The 21041-nt window shown below is 42.6% G+C and overlaps 1 protein-coding gene across 4 annotated transcripts in view; it reads right to left on the bottom strand.

Annotated features, from left to right (window-relative positions):
- Window positions 1-369: 369 nt before the first annotated feature.
- ZNF462 (zinc finger protein 462) overlaps window positions 370-21041 on the bottom strand; it is a 215161-nt gene continuing 194489 nt past the window's right edge. For all 4 annotated transcript variants that reach the window (XM_078676655.1, XM_078676658.1, XM_078676657.1 and 1 more), the window contains 6 exons: window positions 20546-20795; window positions 18918-19054; window positions 9100-9323; window positions 8067-8250; window positions 3525-3645; window positions 370-2394 (listed from right to left, as the gene is read on the bottom strand). In XM_078676655.1, the coding sequence (XP_078532781.1) occupies window positions 2187-2394; window positions 3525-3645; window positions 8067-8250; window positions 9100-9323; window positions 18918-19054; window positions 20546-20795 (1124 nt within the window). In that variant the 3' untranslated portion in view covers window positions 370-2186. The remainder of the gene's footprint in view (window positions 2395-3524; window positions 3646-8066; window positions 8251-9099; window positions 9324-18917; window positions 19055-20545; window positions 20796-21041) is intronic.

Here is a 21041-nt window from a genome sequence, read left to right as displayed (position 1 = left end):
GTGGTATCTCATCCAGGTATACCACTGCAACCAAATCCTAGTCGGGGTATCTGTGTTTGGCATGACACAGGAAATTACATAGCTGTTGTGGCGGCTGGTGCAAACATCCAAATTTATTATTTTTTTTTAAAGGAAAAGACAAAGTCTTAAATTTGGCAATGAAGGATAAGATTGAAGAGCTGAGCATTACTTCCGAATGTATGTGCAAGATGGTGGGGGCAAAAAAGCACACTTTCTGAAGCAATAACAAAATAAGTACTACAGCATCACAAGTTAATTCTTGGCAAGAATTATTGGCATAAGGGTCTTGGCAAAACCCTTATGACGAAAGGAGGACAGATTTGCAAACACAAAAACATGGTGCATTGGTAAAATGATAATGGCCCCACATTTTTATTAACAGGTTAGCAAAACAAAGTTTGAAAGATTGCAATATTTACAAGTTGTTTAAAAATAAAGTAGTGATGAAAGAATGTCACAATCATTTGTATAGTTTTTGGTAAACTTTTGCAAACACCGACTCTTAGACAGGAAACAGTGTATGCATATGAAGATTAAGCCAATTGAATAAACAGGAGTACCCAGGGTTAATCTAAAATGTGCTGTACAACCAAGTGTCGTTTTATAAAGCAGATGCTCATTTTCTGACCCTGAAATAAGATCAATAAAACAATTTGAAAAAACTAAATCATTTACATAAGCATGCTTTTTCAGCCAGCACTCACAATCGTGCTTTGCCTGGGAAGATTTAATTTATCTTAGCTTTTTGGGAGCAACAATCCATTATTGCTTACTTCTTCATCCAACCGACACCAATCTAGTCAATATGCACTGATGACGCAAATCCTGAATTTTTGTACTTGATCACAAAACTACAGATTTTTCAACATCTATCTATACTTTTTAACTGTTAACATCCCTAACTGTCTGATTAGCATAAAGTAAAGGCCTAGCAGCAGTTTTTGTTGTGAGATCAAATGTTATCTTGATTTCTAGGTAAAATGACCATGTCCTCCCATTTTATAGAATAATTTTTTTTACAGTCTTACACCTCCCTGCTTGGGATACGGAAATAAGTCACAAAGCGGTTATGAGGCCCCCGCTGCTCGCACCTACGCGCTGCATAGCTCTGCCACACAGAAATGAGTTTATTCATTAAATAGTTTCATTTCATCAATTTTATAGGTGTTCCTCAGCAGTCATTACTCACATCAAAGCAAAGAGTACTGTGAGAAAACAAAAAAACTAAGAAAGCTAGGCTCTCAAACAGCAACTTTTTACTTCCATACCAAAAACGTGAATTGTGCTCTACTGGCGACATCTAAGGCCAATCAGAAAATAGAGAATCGAAACCTGAAACAGGAGACAGCCCCGTCCGTCCCTTGAAATTGCGCCTTGGAAGTCACCAATCTGAAATTATTAATTCCTAAATTGAAAGTGAAACACAAAGTAATGGATGGAAAGAAGGTAATTGTCACCCCAAACATTATTTAGTAAGTTGTAGTCCGCTTGTTTTTTGCTTTTCATTTTTTTTACTAAAATAATATAAAAAAAATCACAGTATTTTAAGAAATAAAACCCACGTTGTGGATCCGTTTCTTTCACGCCAATGTGGGTAGAAGTTACCATGCCAAGGAGGATCTACATTTTCCCCACAGCGACAACAGGTAGTTCTGAGAAATGTAGTCTTCCCTTGGTTCATTTTGAGGTACTAGAACAGGTTTTGAGTTTTAGTTTATGTTGTGGTTCTGTTGCTTTTGTTTCTTCATACAACAGTCTGGAAAAGCACACCATATTTAAAATTACTTAAAAAAGAAAAAGAAAAAGGGAAAAAACACCTTTGAAAGGTCTCATGGTAAGACGTCCTTCTTTGAGTCACTTGCTCCCCAGGCAGACAGATCTTCCTGTTTGGAAAATGATCCGAAACCCTCTTGTAAAGTACAATGTTTAACGGAGTTGCCTTATAAGGTCCACATGAATTAAGTTCCTGTCCCAGGTGTCAGCAAGTATAAAATTATAATAAACCGATGTGGTGAAAACCAGGGAGTCAAATTATTTTGACTGTTAAATAACTTTAATATACATACTCCTAGGAGTACCAGTGCTTTGAAAATATATCTTTTGTCCTAAAAGCAGCTTTGTTTCATTTGAGTTTGTGCGTGCCCCGAACAATTATTCACATGGGCTCATTCTGTTTCAACCGTTGTCTCTGTGAAATCTCTGTGCGAAGTATTTGCGGACCAAGACAACACGGCATTCTGCATGGTGTATGCCACCTCAATCGTTTGCCTTTCTTGCCTTTTATCCAACACAGGCACCTTGACGACTGCCACGTTTTTTTCTTTAAGTTGTAGATCTTCAGTGTGTCCTCGTCTTTTGCTATCATTCACAATCCTGCAAAAAGTTCGTTTAAAAAAGAAGGAACAATGTGTTAGAACAGTAAAAGCAAAATGCTTAAAAAAATTCCACCGAGATCACTTGTACACAGTGTGGACACCAATACACATTTACACTACTTATAAATGTAGATGGAACTGCATGTGCTTACCATGATATTAGTGGGGCACAGCAGAGATAGGCATATGCTAGGTTACTGGCATTTTTACAATCCTCACCACCACTGTTATGGCACTGGATCAAATTCTCTATCTGGGAGCCCTTGCAAGCTTAAATGTGAGTCGCATCAAACAAGCAGGGCTTTTGTTGTTTGGTTGTGTGTGGTTTGTAACTAGTGTTTTCAATGCTTAGTTCGGAAGTGGGTTCAAACAAGGAAAATCTAGCGATTTCAATGTGTATGAATGGGCAAATAATATATATCCAAAAGGTTAAGTTATTGTTAGGAAAACTTTATTTATCGTTGTTATACAAATAGAATTTAAACAATAAAAACATTCGAAATTCTAAACTCCGTTATAACTTACATTCTGAAATTTACGTGTCACCTTCACCTTGTGGTCTGAGTCGCTACACTACATGAACTATAACGCGCACTCTCGCCAAGCACTGTACTACCCTGCCCTTTTATAATTTTTCCTAAATTTACTCCTGGAATCAGGGAGAGAGCCCTAAGACAGTGGTGCAACATTTGCCTCTGGGTTTCGGCCAATCAATGGAATCCTGCGCTTTGGCTCAGGGATTCTTTAAAGAATAGTCGTGGTCAAATGATCACAGCGCGGCTTGTTCCATGGTTCCTCTGCGAAGGATCCACAAACGGGCTGTGGTGTGAAATACCTATCTTTTTTATCCTTAGTTTCTCAAAAATTACTGAAAGGAATTACACCAAATCAAAACAAGCTCTCTTCCTGTACTAAGATCTAACTTTCTGCTAAATTTGGTCTAAATCTGTTCAGTCGTTTTGGCTGTAGCTGTGTCTAATTTTCTAATAAAATGTATTTACTTCTTCTCAGTTTGCCAAAAATTCAAACTATGTAGAATTTCTGTAAAATATTTTGATTGAATAACCTGTTAGTACTTGCAGCAATGTTTGCCCTTTGCACAGATTTTTATATCCACAATACACTTACATGCCATGTCTTAGCACGTGACGTTCCCATTCGGATCCAACCGCAAAGGTTCTTCCACAGAATTCGCATGGAAATCGCTTGGCCTGAGGAGGGTCATCAGTACAAGGAAACTCCACTGGGGCTAAAAGAAATCAGGTATTTATGCGCATAACTTTACGTAGTGCAGTCTACATTATTCTTTCTCCATTTCACATGTAAACAGACCTCATTCAGAAGTGTTTTTGCAGTCGCAAATGGCATTTACAATTCGAAAACTTTAAATAAGTCACAAATTTTATTTCGGAGACTCTGGATTTTTCTACACTTAAATCCCACTAGTTAAGTAGAAAATGTATCAGCCAGGCCGGTTTTTCATTTAAACAAATTTGGCATTATGAGTGGGAACATTTCCAGGGAAGGGTTGCCCTGTAGGTATTATCAAACTTTGTTAAAGAGTTTAACAACTGATTTGCAAATGTAATTTTTAGTGCCATAAAAAAAGACAAAAATTGTTGTATACAATTTGGTGGAAAAAAACACAGAAATCCAGCATGTTTGCAATGTGGAAGTGGATTTCTACACCGGGACACACAATTATCAGGTGGTACATAGATTAAGGCCCTGCTCAAGGAAAAATTATAATCCCTGTGCAAACCACTGTTTGCACTGGGAGCGGAATAAAGAGTTGTATGATAATTTACCCTAGCAGTTTTCCTATGAAGAATTCTAGCAGTTCAAACCTGTTGAAATGTATCAGGCAAAAAGGCATACCATGCAGCTCCGAGTCAGCGTAGGTCTTGAGGCTCTTCCTGAAGGTGTGCAGAGTGGGTGAGCGTCTGATGTTGAATGGGAACTCGTTCCAGGTCTTTGCCGCGATGTAGGAGAATGCTCTTCCACCCCTTCTGGCTCTGCGGATGCGCGGGGTTTCGGCAAGGGCAAGGTCAGCGAGGCAGGTGTTTCTCTTGGGTACGTGGACGGAGACTCTTTCGTTGAGGTATTGGGGTCCAGTGTTGTGGAGGGATTTGTAGGCGTGAGCGAGTAGCTTGAAGGTTACGGTCTTCTTGGTGGGGAGCAAGTGGAGGTCTTGCAGGTGTAGGGTGATGTGTTACTGTTGTGAGATGCCGAGGACGAGTCTGAACGCAGTGTTCAGGATGGTCGGGTGTTTGCAGGAGCAGAGATGTGTTGATTCAGGTGTAGAGGGCGTTTCCGTAGTCCAGTCTGCTTGTTATGAGTGTGTGGCAGGTGAAACAGCACTCAAGGAAATTTATGACTTGCATAGATTTTCATGCATAATGTGGCTGATTTTTGTGAATCCCAAAAAGTCTGAACTCTACTTAAATCGTGGGAGTTATATCATTTCATTGTGAGCATTTACACCCAACCGAAGCAGCAAATGTATCCATCGAGAGCACTGAACCACTTTACGTAGGAGATAATATTGCTCTTCTATGAAAGTTCCATTATCAAAAGCATAGTGAAGTAAATGAAGTTCACTCAACAGAAACTTGTGTCTTTTTTTACTAGATTCTTTAATTCCCATTATATCAAAACTCTGCAAATAATTTATTTGGTAGGAGTCTCCCAGGAACCTTTCATTTGGGGATCCCTTGTTTCTTCCAGATCCTGTTATTCTCAGAAGAGATGCATTTGGTCTTAGCTGGGGAGCAACTTTGGGAAAGCTCTGAAATCATGGCCACTGATCGTCAGAGGAGTCAACCAGGTCATTAAGACTTTTGTGCTATCTCTCTAAGGACAGTTTGTAGTCTGTGATAGTCTGGACAGATCTTTTATAGTAACGCCTGATGTCTATTAAGCGTTTTTGATAAGTTTGTGAGTATAATATATTTATTTTTATTGGACCAGAATTAAGAAACAGACAATGAATACCCACTGAATTGACAATGTATAAAGAGTCTTATTAGGTTTTGTACCTTTGAGGTTCATTTTTGTATTGTTTAATTGATCTAGTTTAAATTAACCTTAATAAAGAGGACAACTCAGACGACAGCATTAAAAGCATTTGTCACTTGTAAGGGAAGTTTCAGGTCACTTTCCCTCGTGACAACTGCAGATCAGATTTTTTCATGGCAGAAGGACACCTGGCTCTAAAAGCGGTTCACATTAGGGGGGTGAACAATTGAAGAGCAGGTACGCTAAGCTATGTTTTTCAGTGCTCTCAGTTTTTGTCTCTCACTGTGGATATTAATTGCAATATGCGATCACTTTTAACCTCCCTCTCTAGACCGATCTGCTTTAAGAGCTAATGCTTTGCTTCCTCTGGTACAATTTTCCAGGATCAGGAAGCTGGGGAAGTGGATAATCTTATACTTCCTGAGCCCCAACTCTGTTTTATGTTCCCCTTTCCACTGATTTCTAGAGTATTCGCCAGGATGTGGTCAGAGAACAGGGAAGTTATCTCAAGTGTCCATTTTCAGCAATAGATGGGTTTATTCCCGTTATTACAACAGCAATAATCAAGGAATAGCTTTGTCCTCTGCTTACTTATACTCTCAGCTTTCCAGTCCTTCTTCAGATGGTTTTTCCAGAAATTCCAACTGTCAGTGTGGATGCTGAAAGTTGGGGGCTCCAGCATTTACATCTGAGCAAAGGTCTATGAACAGCAGTTTATAACACCTGACATTCTTGTACTTTAAAAACGTATAGCTATGATTAGTAATTCTTCAATTTTTGGCGCTATTCCAAGGGGTTTAGAATTGTGATTGTTCCCAAATCTTTATTCTAGAATTTGGTGGAATGGGCTGCCCTTCGCCTCTTTCAAGAAACTTGAGAGTGCAGGGGATAGAAGGAGATACATTGTTTGTAGGACAGGTTACTGGATGGGATTTATTTGGTTATGTCCCATTTGTAAATACTCTCATACTACAGATCTGCATTTTGTTCTGTTTTTTTTTTTTTTTTACAGAGAGCTACTTTCAGCCTACAGAATCCCGTCCTCTGTGATATCTTTCCTTTCAGGTTTTATTCTATGTAGCAATTATCTCTGTATGTAGGTTGAATGATCTGGGAGTTTGTTACCCAAACACATCCTCGGATTTTTCCTGACCACTGGGTTATCCGCCACAGTCTAGGTTTTGTTCTTAAGGTCAACTCAGTTTTCCATTGTTTGCAAAAAATCATTTGTCCATTGTCCTTCCCTAGTCCTTCTCCTGAACAGGGTTTGCTTCATAAGCTTGATGTTAATCAAGCAGTTTCAGATTAGGCGACGCACAGTTTAAGGCTTTTGGCTCAGCCAAACATGGGCTCATTCAATAGCATATCTGAAGAGACGGTGAAGATCTACCATTTCTGGGCTCACGTTCAAGCTGGTCTTTATGATGCCTGGACTTAAGGCAGTCTCGAAGTTCAGGGAGTCTACTTTGAAGTCGTTGTTAGTAGAGAGCTGGTATATAGGATGTCTATGGGGCAAAGCCTCTGTTTTGAGGAATTAGGTGCTTGTGGTTAGCTGGTTGGCAGAGTGCATGTCATGTGGGTACACACACACACCTCATGTTCGTAAGGGCTGAGGCGTGGTCCATAGAATTGGATGAATGGATTTACTACGAAGTAATTTAAGCATTACTTCAACATTACCACTTGTTCTACAGTCCATTAAAGCTTTACATCACCACCACAAGTAAGCTTTTCTAAATGTAATAACATAAATGTAATTGATTTCAGTGTTAGTATCAGAGTAAGATGCCACTTTTTAAATGTAATTTAGTATTAAGGATAACATTAGTATTAGGGTAGGATAACTCTGTAACGTCAACCTTAATTACATTAAACGTAATGTAATTAATGATTAACTTCAGGTAAGCATTTTTTTAAACAGCAATTCAATTAAACTGAATTTGATTTAAGGGTATAGGTAGAGTTAGTATTCAAAGATGTATTAGGGTTGGGGCTAGCATTAAGATCGTGTTTACGGTGTTAATGTAATGGAAGGCCTAAATAATGATGTCCTAAGTAATAGTTATTTCAGTGTTAGAGATAGAGTGTTGAAGTAATAGTATGTCAGAGTAAACGTATAAAAGTAGTGGTATAACACAATTTGACTGCCTAGAAAAAGAACTATCCTTCTGGGGATGTGCGAGTTTTTTTTGCCACAGCCAGTTTGTGCCTATTTTTCCATAAATCCTGAATTGACTATCAGCAATGCCAACATTTTTTTACAACTGCATCTTCAAACCACATAGCTGCTCATGCACCAATACTCTAGTGCGCCCCGATTCTGCAGCCAGAGTTGCATGGCGAACCTGTTGAACAATGCATGCCCGTTCACACGGTGTATGCAATGCAGCCCGACATAAGTGTACTCACATTCTACGCATGCACAAAAAAGAAACGGACCACATCTAATTCACCTTATGTAAGAGAGAGTGAGGTCATACTGAGGGCAACAGTGTGTGGAGTCATCCTTTATGAAGAGAACAAGATGGCGTTACTCTTGTCATTTATTTAGCAAAATCACGTTTTAACCATATGCACTTTAGGTGGAAAACTATCCCAAATTCTTTGAAATGAAAGCCAAATGTAATTTCTGCATATCTCCTTCAGACTTACCAGTCTCTTCAGCCTTGTTAGTTTTTTCTTTTACGTCCTTTCCTTCTTCCTTCTCTTCCTCATATTTTTCTTCATCTTCATCATCCTTCTCTTCCTCATCACTGCTGAAAGCCTCTGTTTTTCCCTTCAATTGCTCCAGCTGATCCAAGTTAACTTTGCCAACCAGCTCAAAGTTCCGATTGACCTAAAAACAGCAGCAGACTTTAAATATAGAAACATGTATGTGTGCGTGTGTGTATTTTCATGAGATATCCATCATTAGATTTTTTCCTGCCTGCGCCAGGCCAACTTTACAATTTTATTCTTGCAGTTCACAGCACCAGTCTACAGCTCCATGTTTCCACTCTACTAGTGGACAGTTGCGTTACAGCGCACCATACTAAAATACTTAAAGTAGCAATATGTAGGCGGTGATCGCCTGACATGAAACAATGGCACTTTAATGTCCATATACAAGGTGCAATGTTACACGGGCTTGGTGATATAACTCAGTAGTGTGGTGTTGGGTCAGTAGTGTGGGGTTAGGTTTTTTGATGTGCCTTCATAAAGGGATGTTGAATTGAACCATTTTACTTCTCGTAGAAACAGGCTCTTTTAAAGCGAGGTGTCACCAAAAGAAGCTTATTAGAGGCGCAGATGGACCTGACTGGATTAAACCTCGCAATTTAATAGTTTGGGAAAGCTGGAAGATTGACGAACAAACACTTGAATATAAGGCACAATACCTTTAAAAAAAGTGTGCTGCTGGATTAGTAACCGGCGTAATGTTTGCAACATGCAAACAGAGCTACTACTACTCTGGGCAGTCGTGAGTGCATATGAATATTTTTTCCCAGTCAACAATCCCACAGTTCTTAACATTCAAGTGTTCTAGACCCGCTTTCACTTGAGTGCCTTTCACAAGTGTACAATTCCTTCCTTTAAGTATTGCTATTGAATTAAAAAAAATTATGTGATCTTACGCAGGCTGTAAAAAGCCTAAATTCTGTCAAAAGAATGGGGCAAATGATTGTGGGGAGAAGAGGAGGCTCACCTTGTGCTCGTCCCTCAGGTGATCGTCCAGCTCCTCGCTCTCCTTGGAGTCATAGTAACAGAGCTGGCACTTGTATGGCCTGAGCTCGTTGTGCTTCTCTATGTGCTGCTGCAAGGTTTCGTCACTGGAGCAAGTGAAGGTGCATTTGTCGCAGCGGAAAACTACTCCCTGCAGGTGCTTCGACAGCTTAGAGCGGCACACTTCAATGGGAACCACTCTCTCTTCTGTGAAGGGAACAAGCAATATGAAAGATAAAAGTACTGTTTGAAAAGATGCAACCAGAGGGTGCTCATACAATCCCACAACATCAAATTCTGCATGCAACCCAGGATTGTCAGACTTTTTCAATTCATAAAAAAAGGATCAATGATATCTCCACGCACAGGGCGCAACAGTGGGCAATATGTTGCAGAAAACATCTATTTTATTAAGTGCACATATAGTCACTAGCTATCCACACAGAACAGTTAAATCAGAACAATAAACATGAATTAGCACAAAGTGTCGTTAAGTGTGGTGTAAATAGGTTTCACGTTATTTATGTCTTTCAACTGACTAAGGTTTTCAAATGAGGGAGTCTGGCAAGCATGCTCAGTTTAACTTAGACACCCGGTCATTGGTTTATTTTGAGCCGGAATGTAAATCACTTCTCTCAGTAGTCAGCTACACTTAAACCAGGCTAGGGCTTGGATTAACAACTACATGGGAATGTGTTTACCGCTTACACAAAAGACAAAACCATCCTCGAGAAAGATTAACACTGTGCAACAAGGAGTTGAAATAGCACTTTAAACAAACTAAATGCAACTTGCAAACTAGGCTAGAAGCACTTATATAGGCTCAGTGCTCTCTGAATCAATGTAAACCAGAATCTGTGTTTGTTTTTCTGCTGGTGGTAAGATGTAGCAGAGAGACCCCCACACTACGGACAATACCTCGCAACAACCTCAACAAGAAGCATGAATGCAATAATCAACGTATTTAGGTCTCAAAGTAATGCATTATCACCAACTGCACACACAGTGAAAATTGGCTTTTTGGATCCACTGGAGCAATAAAACTCATAGAAACCACACCTACAGGTGCTTGGAAAACCAAATTTGCAGGAATATGGATTTGGCATAGTAGCGAAGGGGGAGGACTATTTATAATTTTGCCTACTCTACTGGGATGTTATCCTCCTTTATGCTAGCAAATATATGGGCCCTGTGTGGACAAAAAAAAACTATGGGCACAATTCACAAAGGTAAACTTAGATGTTTGATCTAAACTTAGACCGAACGTCAAAGTTTATGACTTTGGGAACTCACAAAGGGCATTTACGAGTACTACCTTTGTGTCTGCACTCAGGGCGGATATCTGCCGCGAGTGCGAACATAAAGATAATACTCTTAAATGCCCTTTGTGAATCCCTAAAGTCGTAAAATTAGACGTTTGGTCTAAGTTTAGACTAAAAGTCTAAGTTTACCTTTGTGAATCAGGCCCTATAGAACAAGTTACTTACCTTCAGTAACGATATATCCGTAAGAAACATAGGATAGTTATAGATTCCTTACCTTAGAATTACCCCCAGACGTCAGAGTGGATCCGTAAAGTTTTTCATCAACAGTACCCCTGCACGTCGGAAGGTGGCGTCGGTCGACTCCGTGTCTGCCGCTGGCACCGTGGTCACCGGGATGACGTTGCGGAAGCTACATAGATGCTGCCCTTGTGCGCTGGCGTCAGTTCTGTACACGACTTTCCACGCCATAAGATCAGAGCCATGCAAGCCACTGACCACGGGTGCACAAAACCAGGGCCCTGACAGGAAATCCTTAACCCTAGAAGTCAGTTCATAGAACGGGGAGGACGGGTGGGGCGGTAAGGAATCTATAACTAACCTTTCTTACAGATATATCGTTACCGGAGATAAGTAACTTGTTCATCTGAAAGAAACAGTTAGTAATAGATTCTTTACCTTAGAATTGATACCCCAGCAATACCAACCCCTGAGGTGGGTCTGCGAATTAAGTTCACACCAGAAGGTCCTGGAGAACAGAACGTCCAAAGAAGCCGTCTCTCCGGACTTGGCTGTCCAAGCAGTAGTGCTTGATGAATGTGTGCAGTGAGGCCCACGTAGCTGCCTGACAAATGTCATTTAGGGGGACTCCCCATCCCAAAGCAGTAGTTGCTGCCGTCGCCCTGGTGGAATGGGCGTGCAGCCCCACTGGAGGTTCCTTCTTTGCCAAGAATAGCAGGCTTTGATGCACAAAACGACCCACCTGGAGATGGTCTGTTTGTGCACGGTCGCAATCTTTCTTACCGCCCACGTAACCAACAAAGAGCTGGTCTTCCACCCGGAATTGTCTGGTGCGATCCAAATAAAAGGAGAGCGCACGTTTTGGATCCAGATGATGGAAAATCTCTTCCTTTTTTGAAGGATGCGGAGGCAGAAAGAAGGTGGTCAAATTGATGGTTTGGCCAATATGAAAAGAAGTGACCACCTTTGAAAGAAAGGAAGGTCGAGTTCTGAGGACGACTTTGTCCGGATGAACAGCCAGAAAAGGAGGCTTGGAAGACAGAGCTTGTTGTAGCTCACTCACCCTGAGCGCAGAGGTGATGCTCTGGGCAGAAGTGGTACAGGCGGAAAAGCGCATAGAAGGCCGCAACTCCACTTACGACAAAAAGCGTCGCCTAGCGAGTTCCGCCTTGGAAATTCCAACACACAGAATTGCTATCATTGCGCGTTCTCTTCGGTGGCAAATAGATCTAACCAAGGCTCTCCCCACTGTTGAAAGAGACCTTGCACCACCTCGGAGTGAAGACGCCATTTGTGATCCATCATGCACCTGCGGCTGAGTTTGTTCGCCCTGGCATTCAGTGAACCTACCAGGTGTGGAACCACCAGGGGATATGCCCTGATGTTCCAGACAACTCCAGAGACGGAGGGCCTCTTGACATAGGGTCCACGACCCCACCCAGCCTTGTTTGTTGCAGTACCACATGGTGGTGGTGTTGTCCATGAACACCTGCACTACTCTACCCCGGACAGAGGGAAGGAATGCTTTTAGTGCAAGATGGATCGCTCGAAGCTCCAGAAGGTTGTGTGGAGCTCGGACTGCGCCAGAGACCAGAGGCCGCTGATCTCCACCTCCATGTTGCCGCCCCATCCCAGAAGGTGTGTTCTGGTTGGGGAAGGGAGAGGGATCTGCCGTTGACCCAATCCTGGTTCGTGAGACACCACTGCAATTGTCGTACAGTGCGCTCCAAGATCTGGACGCAATCCGACAGATTCTCCTGATGCTACACCCACTGGAACTTCAGGACCCAGTGCAGAGCCCGCATATGTCACCTGGCATGATCGACCAGCAGGATGCAGAGGACCATGAGGCCCAGCAGTCTCAGGGTCATCCTGACCGAAACCCGGGATAGAGGCTGAAAGATCGGAATCATAGCCCGAATATCCCGGACTCACTGTTCAGGAGGATAAACCCGAAAATGAGTCCTGTCCAGAACTGCTCCGATGAAGAGGAGCTTCTGAGAGGGGGTCAGGTGCGACATTGATGGAGAACACCAGCGAATGCAGGAGGTTGGCCGTAGTCTGGAGTTGGGAGACGACTGCCTGTGGCGAGCTCGCCTTCAACAACCAGTCGTCAAGATAGGAGAAAACTGGAACCCCTGATCTGCGCAAATGAGCTGCGAACACCGCCATCACTTTCGTGAACACCCGAGGGGGCGCTGGCAAGGCCAAAGGAGAGCACGGTAAAGTGAAAGTGCTTGTGGCCTACCGTGAACCGCAGGTAATGCTGGTGGGCTGGCAGGACAGGAAAATGAAAATAAGCGTCCCGCAAGTCCAACGCTACCATCCAGTCTCCAGGGTTGGGGGCAGACAAGCCCTGAGCCAGGCTCAACATTTTGAACTTCTCCTTCCGGAGGAAGTGGTTGATGTCCCTGAGATCCAAGATAGAATGCAAGCCTTTGTTCTTCTTGGGCACCAGAAAGTAGTGGGAATAGCAACCAGGACCTACTTCTGGGGCTGGAACGCGCTTGATGGCTCCCTTGGCCAAGAGAGACGTAACTTCCTGTTGGAGAAGGGCCAGTTGATCCCCCGACATGCCATGGTACTGGGGTGGCATGGCTGGAGGGATAGTCTCGAAGGGAAGGGAGTAGCCCCTTCGCACTATCTGTAAAACCCACCTGTACGACGTGATGGTGCACCAGTGGAGGAGGTGATGGCGGATCCTGCCGCCCACTGGCGTTTGGTGGGCCTGAAAGGTCGGACTAGAAGGGTTTGGAGGCTGCTGCAGAGGGGGCGGTGGTGGACTAGCCTGCTTGCTGACCCCCAGAACCAAGTTGGTGGTTCCCATGTCCCCGGCCGCCCTGAGGTTGAACAGCTTGCGCTGGCCTGTGGCTCTGAAAGGAACGTGTTGGGGCACCCCTTCCGTGGCCATGAAAGGGGCGAAAGGCAGACCGTGCAGGGTGCGTGATGGAGAGGCCTAAGGACTTGAAAGTAGCCAGAGTCCTTAAAGCGCTCTAGTGCACGGTCTGCCTTGTCGCTGAACAGGCGATGGCCATCAAAAGGCATGTCCATCAAGGTGTTGTGGACATCCCCAGAAAAGCCAGTCGTTCTCAACCAGGCGTGACGGTGAAGTGCCACCGACGTTGAAATGGTCCTATCCAGTGAGTCGGCAGTGTCCAGTCCACAGCGGATGGCTAATTTTGCTGCGTCTCTTCCCTCGGCAACAGCACAGGAGAGTACGGCCCGGTCCTCCCCCAGACACTGAGGCAGCATTTGCGCCACTGTATCCCACACGGAGTGGGAATAACGGCCCAAGAGGCATGCAGTTTTCACCGAACGCAGCCCTAAGCTGGAGGAAGGAAACAACTTCTTCCCAAGCTGATCCAGCTTCTTGGATTCCCTGTCTGGTGGTGTGTTAGGGAAATCGGTTGGGACGTTGAAGCTTGGACTACCAAGATCTCAGGGAGGGGTGTTGGGAGAGCCGGCGTTGGGCAACCATCCTATCCACAGGAGCCCCTGTGTTGGGCCTGGGCCAGGTGCCCCGAAAGGACGTCCGTGAGGGCTTCATTAAATGGCAGAAGGGGCTCTGAAGGGCTCACTGCTGGCTGAAGCACTTGTCAGGAGGTTAGTCCTGACTGCCACAGTAGGTAGCTTGAGGTTTAGGACCTCGCCCGCCCTACGCAACACCACTGTGTAAGACGCTCCCTCCTCTGTAGCTATGGTAGGCGGAGACAACATGCCAAGGTCTGCGAGGTGTCCAGAACACTGGCATCCCCCAGTTTCTCTCTCCAGTCCGACGGACGAGGGGAAGTCGAAGAGCGACAATGCTTCTTCGACTTCTTGTGCTTTGACTTACCTGATCCCGAGTGCGAAGACTTAGACGAGGAGTGGTGATGGCTCCGCGGTCGGTCCCGTGACCTCCCACACGACCGGTACCTCGAACGACGCGGAGCCGACTGCCGGGCCTTGAGTAGCTTTCAAGACTGCTCCCACAAAGACTTCGGGGCCATGGTTTGGCAGTCTGAGCACGACTTGGGGTCAAGGTTGCGCTCCAGACAGAAGAGGCACACGCGGTGCAGATCCATCATCGACATCAGTTGAGTACAGGAAACGCAGGCCTTGAAACCAGGCATACCTCGTGCACCAGGAGTCGATGTTAAGACTCGAAAAAGAAGTCGACAAAAGTTGCAAAAAAGTCAGTCAAAAAGTGACTGGGGGGACCTCTCTCTCTGGATCTGCGCCTGCTGGCGCGGAAAAAGAAAGAACGGACGTCAGCGGGCAAGGGCGGCGCCTATGTAGCTTCCGCGACGTCATCCCGGGACCCTGACGCCAACGACGGACGTGGAGTCGACCGACGCGCAGGGGTACTGCCAACAAAAAAAATTCCAGATCCAGACTGACGCCTGGGGTAATTCTAAGGTAAGGAATCTATAACTAACGGTTTCTTTCAGATTTTATTATTCACAAGGTAATGGAACACCATAAACATTTAATAAAGGTAGAATTTTAAGTGAGTTCTGAGGTGACATTCCAAAAACACAACAGGAAACATTTTGATTGATTGAACTCATTAAATTACAATTAAAGCAATGGAGAATCGTGCAGTAGTCCATCTCACAGCTTCAAATCAATTCTTGCAGCAGGAATAGTAGAATATGAAACAATATGGTTGTGTATTTAGTTAATACTAAAAAAAATATTTTCAGTTCGTTAGGCAATATAGCACATGTAAGTTTGGTTCTGCAAAAGGAAAGTAGGAAAAATGCTGTTTGCAACAGGACAATGTGTATCCATCCCTCTTTCTAGCAGACAAAATTCTGGTTAGTTAAACGAGTCTAGTGGGATTAAGGCGCAGCCCAACCTTGCCTCCTAACCAACTACTGCAGTCCATGAAGACTTCTAAGTCACCCGCGCTTTTCATTAGGTAAACAGAACTGTGTGTGTGGCGCATTGCATCATGCAGAGCTACTCACAAGAGTGCTGGTTTTATAGGACATATCCCCATTTCTCATAGAATTGCGCTCTGCTTTAGAACCAGTGATGCATTTTCAATTAATGTCTAATATTTTAGAAAGAAAAGTATGCTCTGGTCAAACGCGTACAAACTAGTGTGAACCAGCAATTTAATGCACTATTTGATACTAGTGAGAATGTATTTTTTAAACCAATTTACCAAGTTTATTCCAATACTAAGAAGAAAAGAATAACCATCACTGACACCCACATGCCAAAACTAGAACTATGAACTACAGCTTAATGAGTAGTCTATAAAGTATTTCATGTCAATGGCAAAATAGTTATACTGGGCTCCCTGTCCCCCAAAAATAACCAAATATTTTCTATTATGTTACATTTTGAGAGCAAGTTGGAGCATGAGGAAATGTCCTCTAAAAAAAAAATTTAGGAACACTATCATTTAGTTATGCTTTTCAATTTTTCACAGAACAAAATATGTAGTATGCGAACACCATAAGCAAGACAAACACCGATTGTTTTTTTTCTGACAATTGAACAATATGTACTGTATGTGAAAGAGTCCGTGTGTCGAAGGAGCTTTTAGGGAGTGGGTTTATTATACACAACTTGGGGGGAAAAAATAATCACTACTTTTTATTCGCTCAGATGACCATATTTAACGTTTCAGCCACTGTAATGATATGTAGTTGGATCTCAATCTAGTACCTCTCCGCAGCAATGAGCTAAAGACATATACACTGAACAATCATGTACTAAAAAAATTTAAATAACACCCTCATAGTGATAGAGAAAACCCGTGTGTAGCAAATGTGTTCATTAAAAGTCTAGAATATAACAAATATAGCAATGTCAGTCAGCAACGGCTCCCAGAAAAGATATTAACAATGGTGGTGTGATTGGCATAAAGGTTAAAAGATTAAAGGAAACAAGCTTTGGCACCACGAATAGGTCGCGCCCGTGATACATACTGGATACATCTCGCCCGCGACACATACTGGCTTTGCTAAAGCTTATTTTTCCCCCAGATGGCCACCACGTGACCATGGGTATGCTCGTCGGCCATCATGTAATGGTTTTGTTGTAATGTTAGGAAAATCATTACAAAACAGCATCCGTGCATTCCTATGCATGCACCACGGCCATCTCAAAGACATTAAAAGGAAAACAATTACAAGATGGCCACAGTACAGGTTATGTGCACACATGGTAGCCACCTTACAAGAAGTTTTTTTTTTTTACTAAAACAAAAACCATTACAAGATGGCTAATGTGCAGGCATGCACACACAGTATGATCATCTTGGAATAGTTTAAAAAACATTTTTCAGCAGGTGCCCGACGATACAGCAGCAGGTGGGGTGAGTAGCCACAGTGTAGAGCAGAGGGCGGAGTCTTTTTTTTTTTTTTAAACAGAGTGGGGTAGAAAGGAGCAGGGAAGCAGAAAGACACTGAGGGAGAAAATACACCCCTTAATGCACTGCAAGATCTGAGATCAACTGTGGATGGATTTACTCATTGAAACAAAACAGGAAACCAAAATGCTCCTAGGCCAAGACCACCACAACAATAGGGAAGAAAGCCATAGAATCCGAAACAGAACACTGGACAGGCAGAGTCGGCCTGTATATATTTGGGACTTGCAGCCGTGGACTATATTAAAGTCCTCCAAACTGACCACCAAGGTGTAACAGATCTCTTCAGTTATTCCATGTCTGTTCATTTGGGGATGGCTCTTTTTTGGGCTGCACAACAATGCTGGTGATGGACATTCAGCTCTTTATAAACAATGATGGATGATTTACCTACTCAACTTCACAGCAACACTTTGCACTTCACCAAATATAAGTTTGGCCAGAAGCATCTGATGAAGGTAATTTTCCTGGGGCAGTAAACACAATATAAATGCTGCAATACAAGAAAGCCCATCTAATTGTGAGCAAGGGATGGACACAAAACCCTCTCTAAGTATACATTAGATACAGCTGGTCTGTTTGCCAAAAGACAGATTACGTTGTTAGTAGGGGAGGCCTAGAAGGACACACTTATGAGAAAAGTAAAAAAAAAAAAAAAGGGGGGGGGGGCAGATCTAATGATGACCTTAATTCTGAAGCGCTCTTTTACTCAAAACCATTGAAGGACCGCTGCATTAAACGGATCCTTCAACACAGAAGATAACCTTTTGAAACTAGTAGTCTACCTAATAGGTTTAATTTAAGCCGTTCCTCTCTGTCCTGCTGCTGACATCACATCAGGCCACCGATCTCGAGAAAACAGTCAGTCTTAAAACGTTCAAAGTTTGTGTGGTAGTCGAGTCTGAATAATGATGAAGTGCTATTTGGGAATCTGATGATCAATTTTATAACTCCTACTCCTTAGCTTCTAGTTCACTATGCATTATTTCTACATCCTTTTTCCCATGCTTGATTTCACAAACGTTAGATGTTATTGGGAATTTAAACTATACATTATTTTGTGCAAATAACACTACCCAAAGTGTCCTTCCAAGGACTTCTGTTCCAGCACCGAGGCACAAGGAGAAGATATAATGGCCTGAAAATTGCTGGTAAACATTAACTACAGCCCATTAATACTGTGCATTCCAATTAGCCCCATGCCTTCCTGCAAACAAACATATGTTATGTGGTGGAGGCACTGAAGTATGCTTACTAGAATTAGAACAAGCTCAGGATCTGTACTAAATGCCACTAGTGTATGACAGGGCTCTGGTAACTCTCTTATAACTAAAAAGGGAAACCATGCAACCTCTTCAGAAAAAGCCTTCATAAACACCACTGATGCTCTGAAAGGAAAATAGTATCTACCTGTTACAATAGTTTTGTAGTTTGATATGTGGTATACATTAGGCATACTCCTGCCATCTAGTGGTTGGGTGACAAATCGTATTAACCCCCTAAGGGCAAACTTTAATTTACAAAATGAAACAAATAATTCTGGATCCAACCATTAGCAGCATGTGAATCTGTAGAAGAATCAAGCTGAAACAACATACTACCACTGGCTTGTATTTAAAACTCTTATGTGTGAATTCACTTGAATGTTGAAATACTAACTTACTGACACGCGCACACACAACAAAACTTTTACTAAAGAAAACTAGAGACTGCAGGACAAATAATATTAGCCCTTGCGCATACACGTTCTAACAAACATTTTTAAAATGTCTTCTCTAAGATTCCGTAAGTGACCCCTTTCATTACAAAGATGAACTGTTAATATATGGTCATTCGCTCAGGAAGCTGAACACAACATTAAATTATCGAAAAAGGAAGTGCTTGTCCTGCAATGGTCATTTGTGAGTAACGTACAAATACCCACTTTCTTACCTCTGTGTAAGACTATGTGGTCAATCATGTTGCGCTTATATTTGGTGTGGTAAAGGCAGAGGGGGCAGCGTAAATCTTTGGGTCCCTCTTCAGGAGTCGACGAATGCCCAGCATCGACATGCATAGTAAAAGCAGACCTAGAAACGCGTTTGATAAAGACAACATTTTAGCAGGGTCCATCTTTAAACCCATCTATTTCAACAGTAAACACAAGGATGTCTACAATGCTAAGTACGCATTTTTACCTCCATTCGGAGATTTCAGCAAATGCGCAATAGCTGGAGGTAGACAGACATTAAGAAACGTTTGTTTGGGGTTAGGATAACTACTTTCTAATCCTGCTTTCAAAATTGGCAAGAGAAGTTTGTGATCTGTAAAAATGCCAATGAATATGTATGGGAAGGGACTGAAACAGTAAAACACTGAGACAAGCATCACATTAAGTTTAAAAGATGCAATAACACATCAACAGAATTAAACCTCCTAACTGAAATGAGAAACTACAGCGAGGCAAGTGAACAATCTTTGAAAGAGTATACATTGAAAAAGTGTTTTTACCAAGAAGATGGTTCAAATGGCAGTTCAATTTGTGAGATTATTAATTAATACATGTTTAAATAGATTAACTCCATGCAAAGGCACCTGGATGCTGGAGCCGCAGAGCAGTTGTGATGCAGCTCTGGAGTACTACCAAAAACATTACTGTGTTGAAACTCCTGATGCGATGAATGTGTATCATTTACAGGTCTGCTGTGTTCCAATCATTCAAGCCCCCAGTCTATCGTTGCCTCCCTGAAGATACAATATCTATATGCCTTCCCCCGAAACTCATAGAAGAGGCATAGAAATATCCTCAAATATTCAAAGATGATTTACTTTATTAACTCAAATCCTCCAATAGTTGGGGGAAGTGTTTCTGAGCACTGCTGTACTTTCGGCAAATAAGATTAAAAATACATACATGTTAGTACATACACACAAAATATTTTGGCAAGTACACTGGAGGCTATGGGGCATTAATAGACAGAGCGCTTAAACAGTCACTACATATATTTAAAAAAACATTGGGGGGGGGGGGTAGAGTAGAGGGGCTGGCATCTCCTTCACATGGCAGAAGAAGAAAGTGACACTCACTCAGCATTTGCATGAAGTTCTCTTAAATGAATCCGTGTAAAAGCTACAGTACTTACAAATACACTGGCATTTCCGTTGCTGATAGGCTATAAGTTGCTTTGAGGAACTGACTGGGTTGTGAATTACAACAATAATTGCAGGGCGTTCAATCCTTGGATTTTCCAATAAAAATAGCACATTGTATACAGAAGCTTCCTACACCATCACTACCCTGCACTCGTACTACTAAATAAAATAATAATAAAACCATAGAAGGAGATGCACCTGATGAACTCCAGAGACCAGAACACAGCTTGGTGCAGAGCACACAACTAGCAGCAAGCTTTTAAAATATTTTACTTTTGCCAGAGACCACTTTTGCCCAGAAGGTCCATCACGGCCAGTCTCAAACATTGGCGCATTCGATTTCACCACTCAAAGCTGCCCCATGAGCACACCAGGGGCACACACTGTTCCGCACGCCATCCAAGAAATAGATTTACCTACAAACTTACTTAAACGCTGTATAAAAAGGGCAATCTTTGCACTTGAACAGCTTCTTCCCTCCATGTTTATCTCTGTAGTGACGCCTGATGCTCTGGATGTAACCAGAGGAGAAGTCGCAGAATTCACAGTTATGGACGGCTTCCGGTTTCTGGTCACCTCTGCTTCCAGGCCCAGCATGGCCATTTTTTTTGGCCAACACTGCTGACTGGTAATGATTCAACTGCTGCTGAACATCAGGAGGCTCAGAATAAGAGTTGTCTGTAGAAAGACAGAGGAAAACAGTGAATTTAGTTGTCAGAATTCCAAAGTCTGCAGAGTCAGTAAACTAAATTAATTAATTAGAGGACAACACCCCCTGGGGTTGTACAAGGCATTGAATTTTTATTTTTTTCCATACAGAATTTTTTTAGTTTTTTGTTACTTGTTTTTAAATAAAGCACACTTACAACCACAAGTTTCATGGCTCGATGGGGGACTGCAGGAGGTGACACCAAGTTAGCTACT

This window comes from Lissotriton helveticus, chromosome 2_1, assembly GCF_964261635.1.
Source record: "Lissotriton helveticus chromosome 2_1, aLisHel1.1, whole genome shotgun sequence".
Taxonomy (NCBI): domain Eukaryota; kingdom Metazoa; phylum Chordata; class Amphibia; order Caudata; family Salamandridae; genus Lissotriton; species Lissotriton helveticus.
Note: the sequence above shows the minus strand (reverse complement) of the source record. Positions and strands in the feature narration are given on the sequence as shown.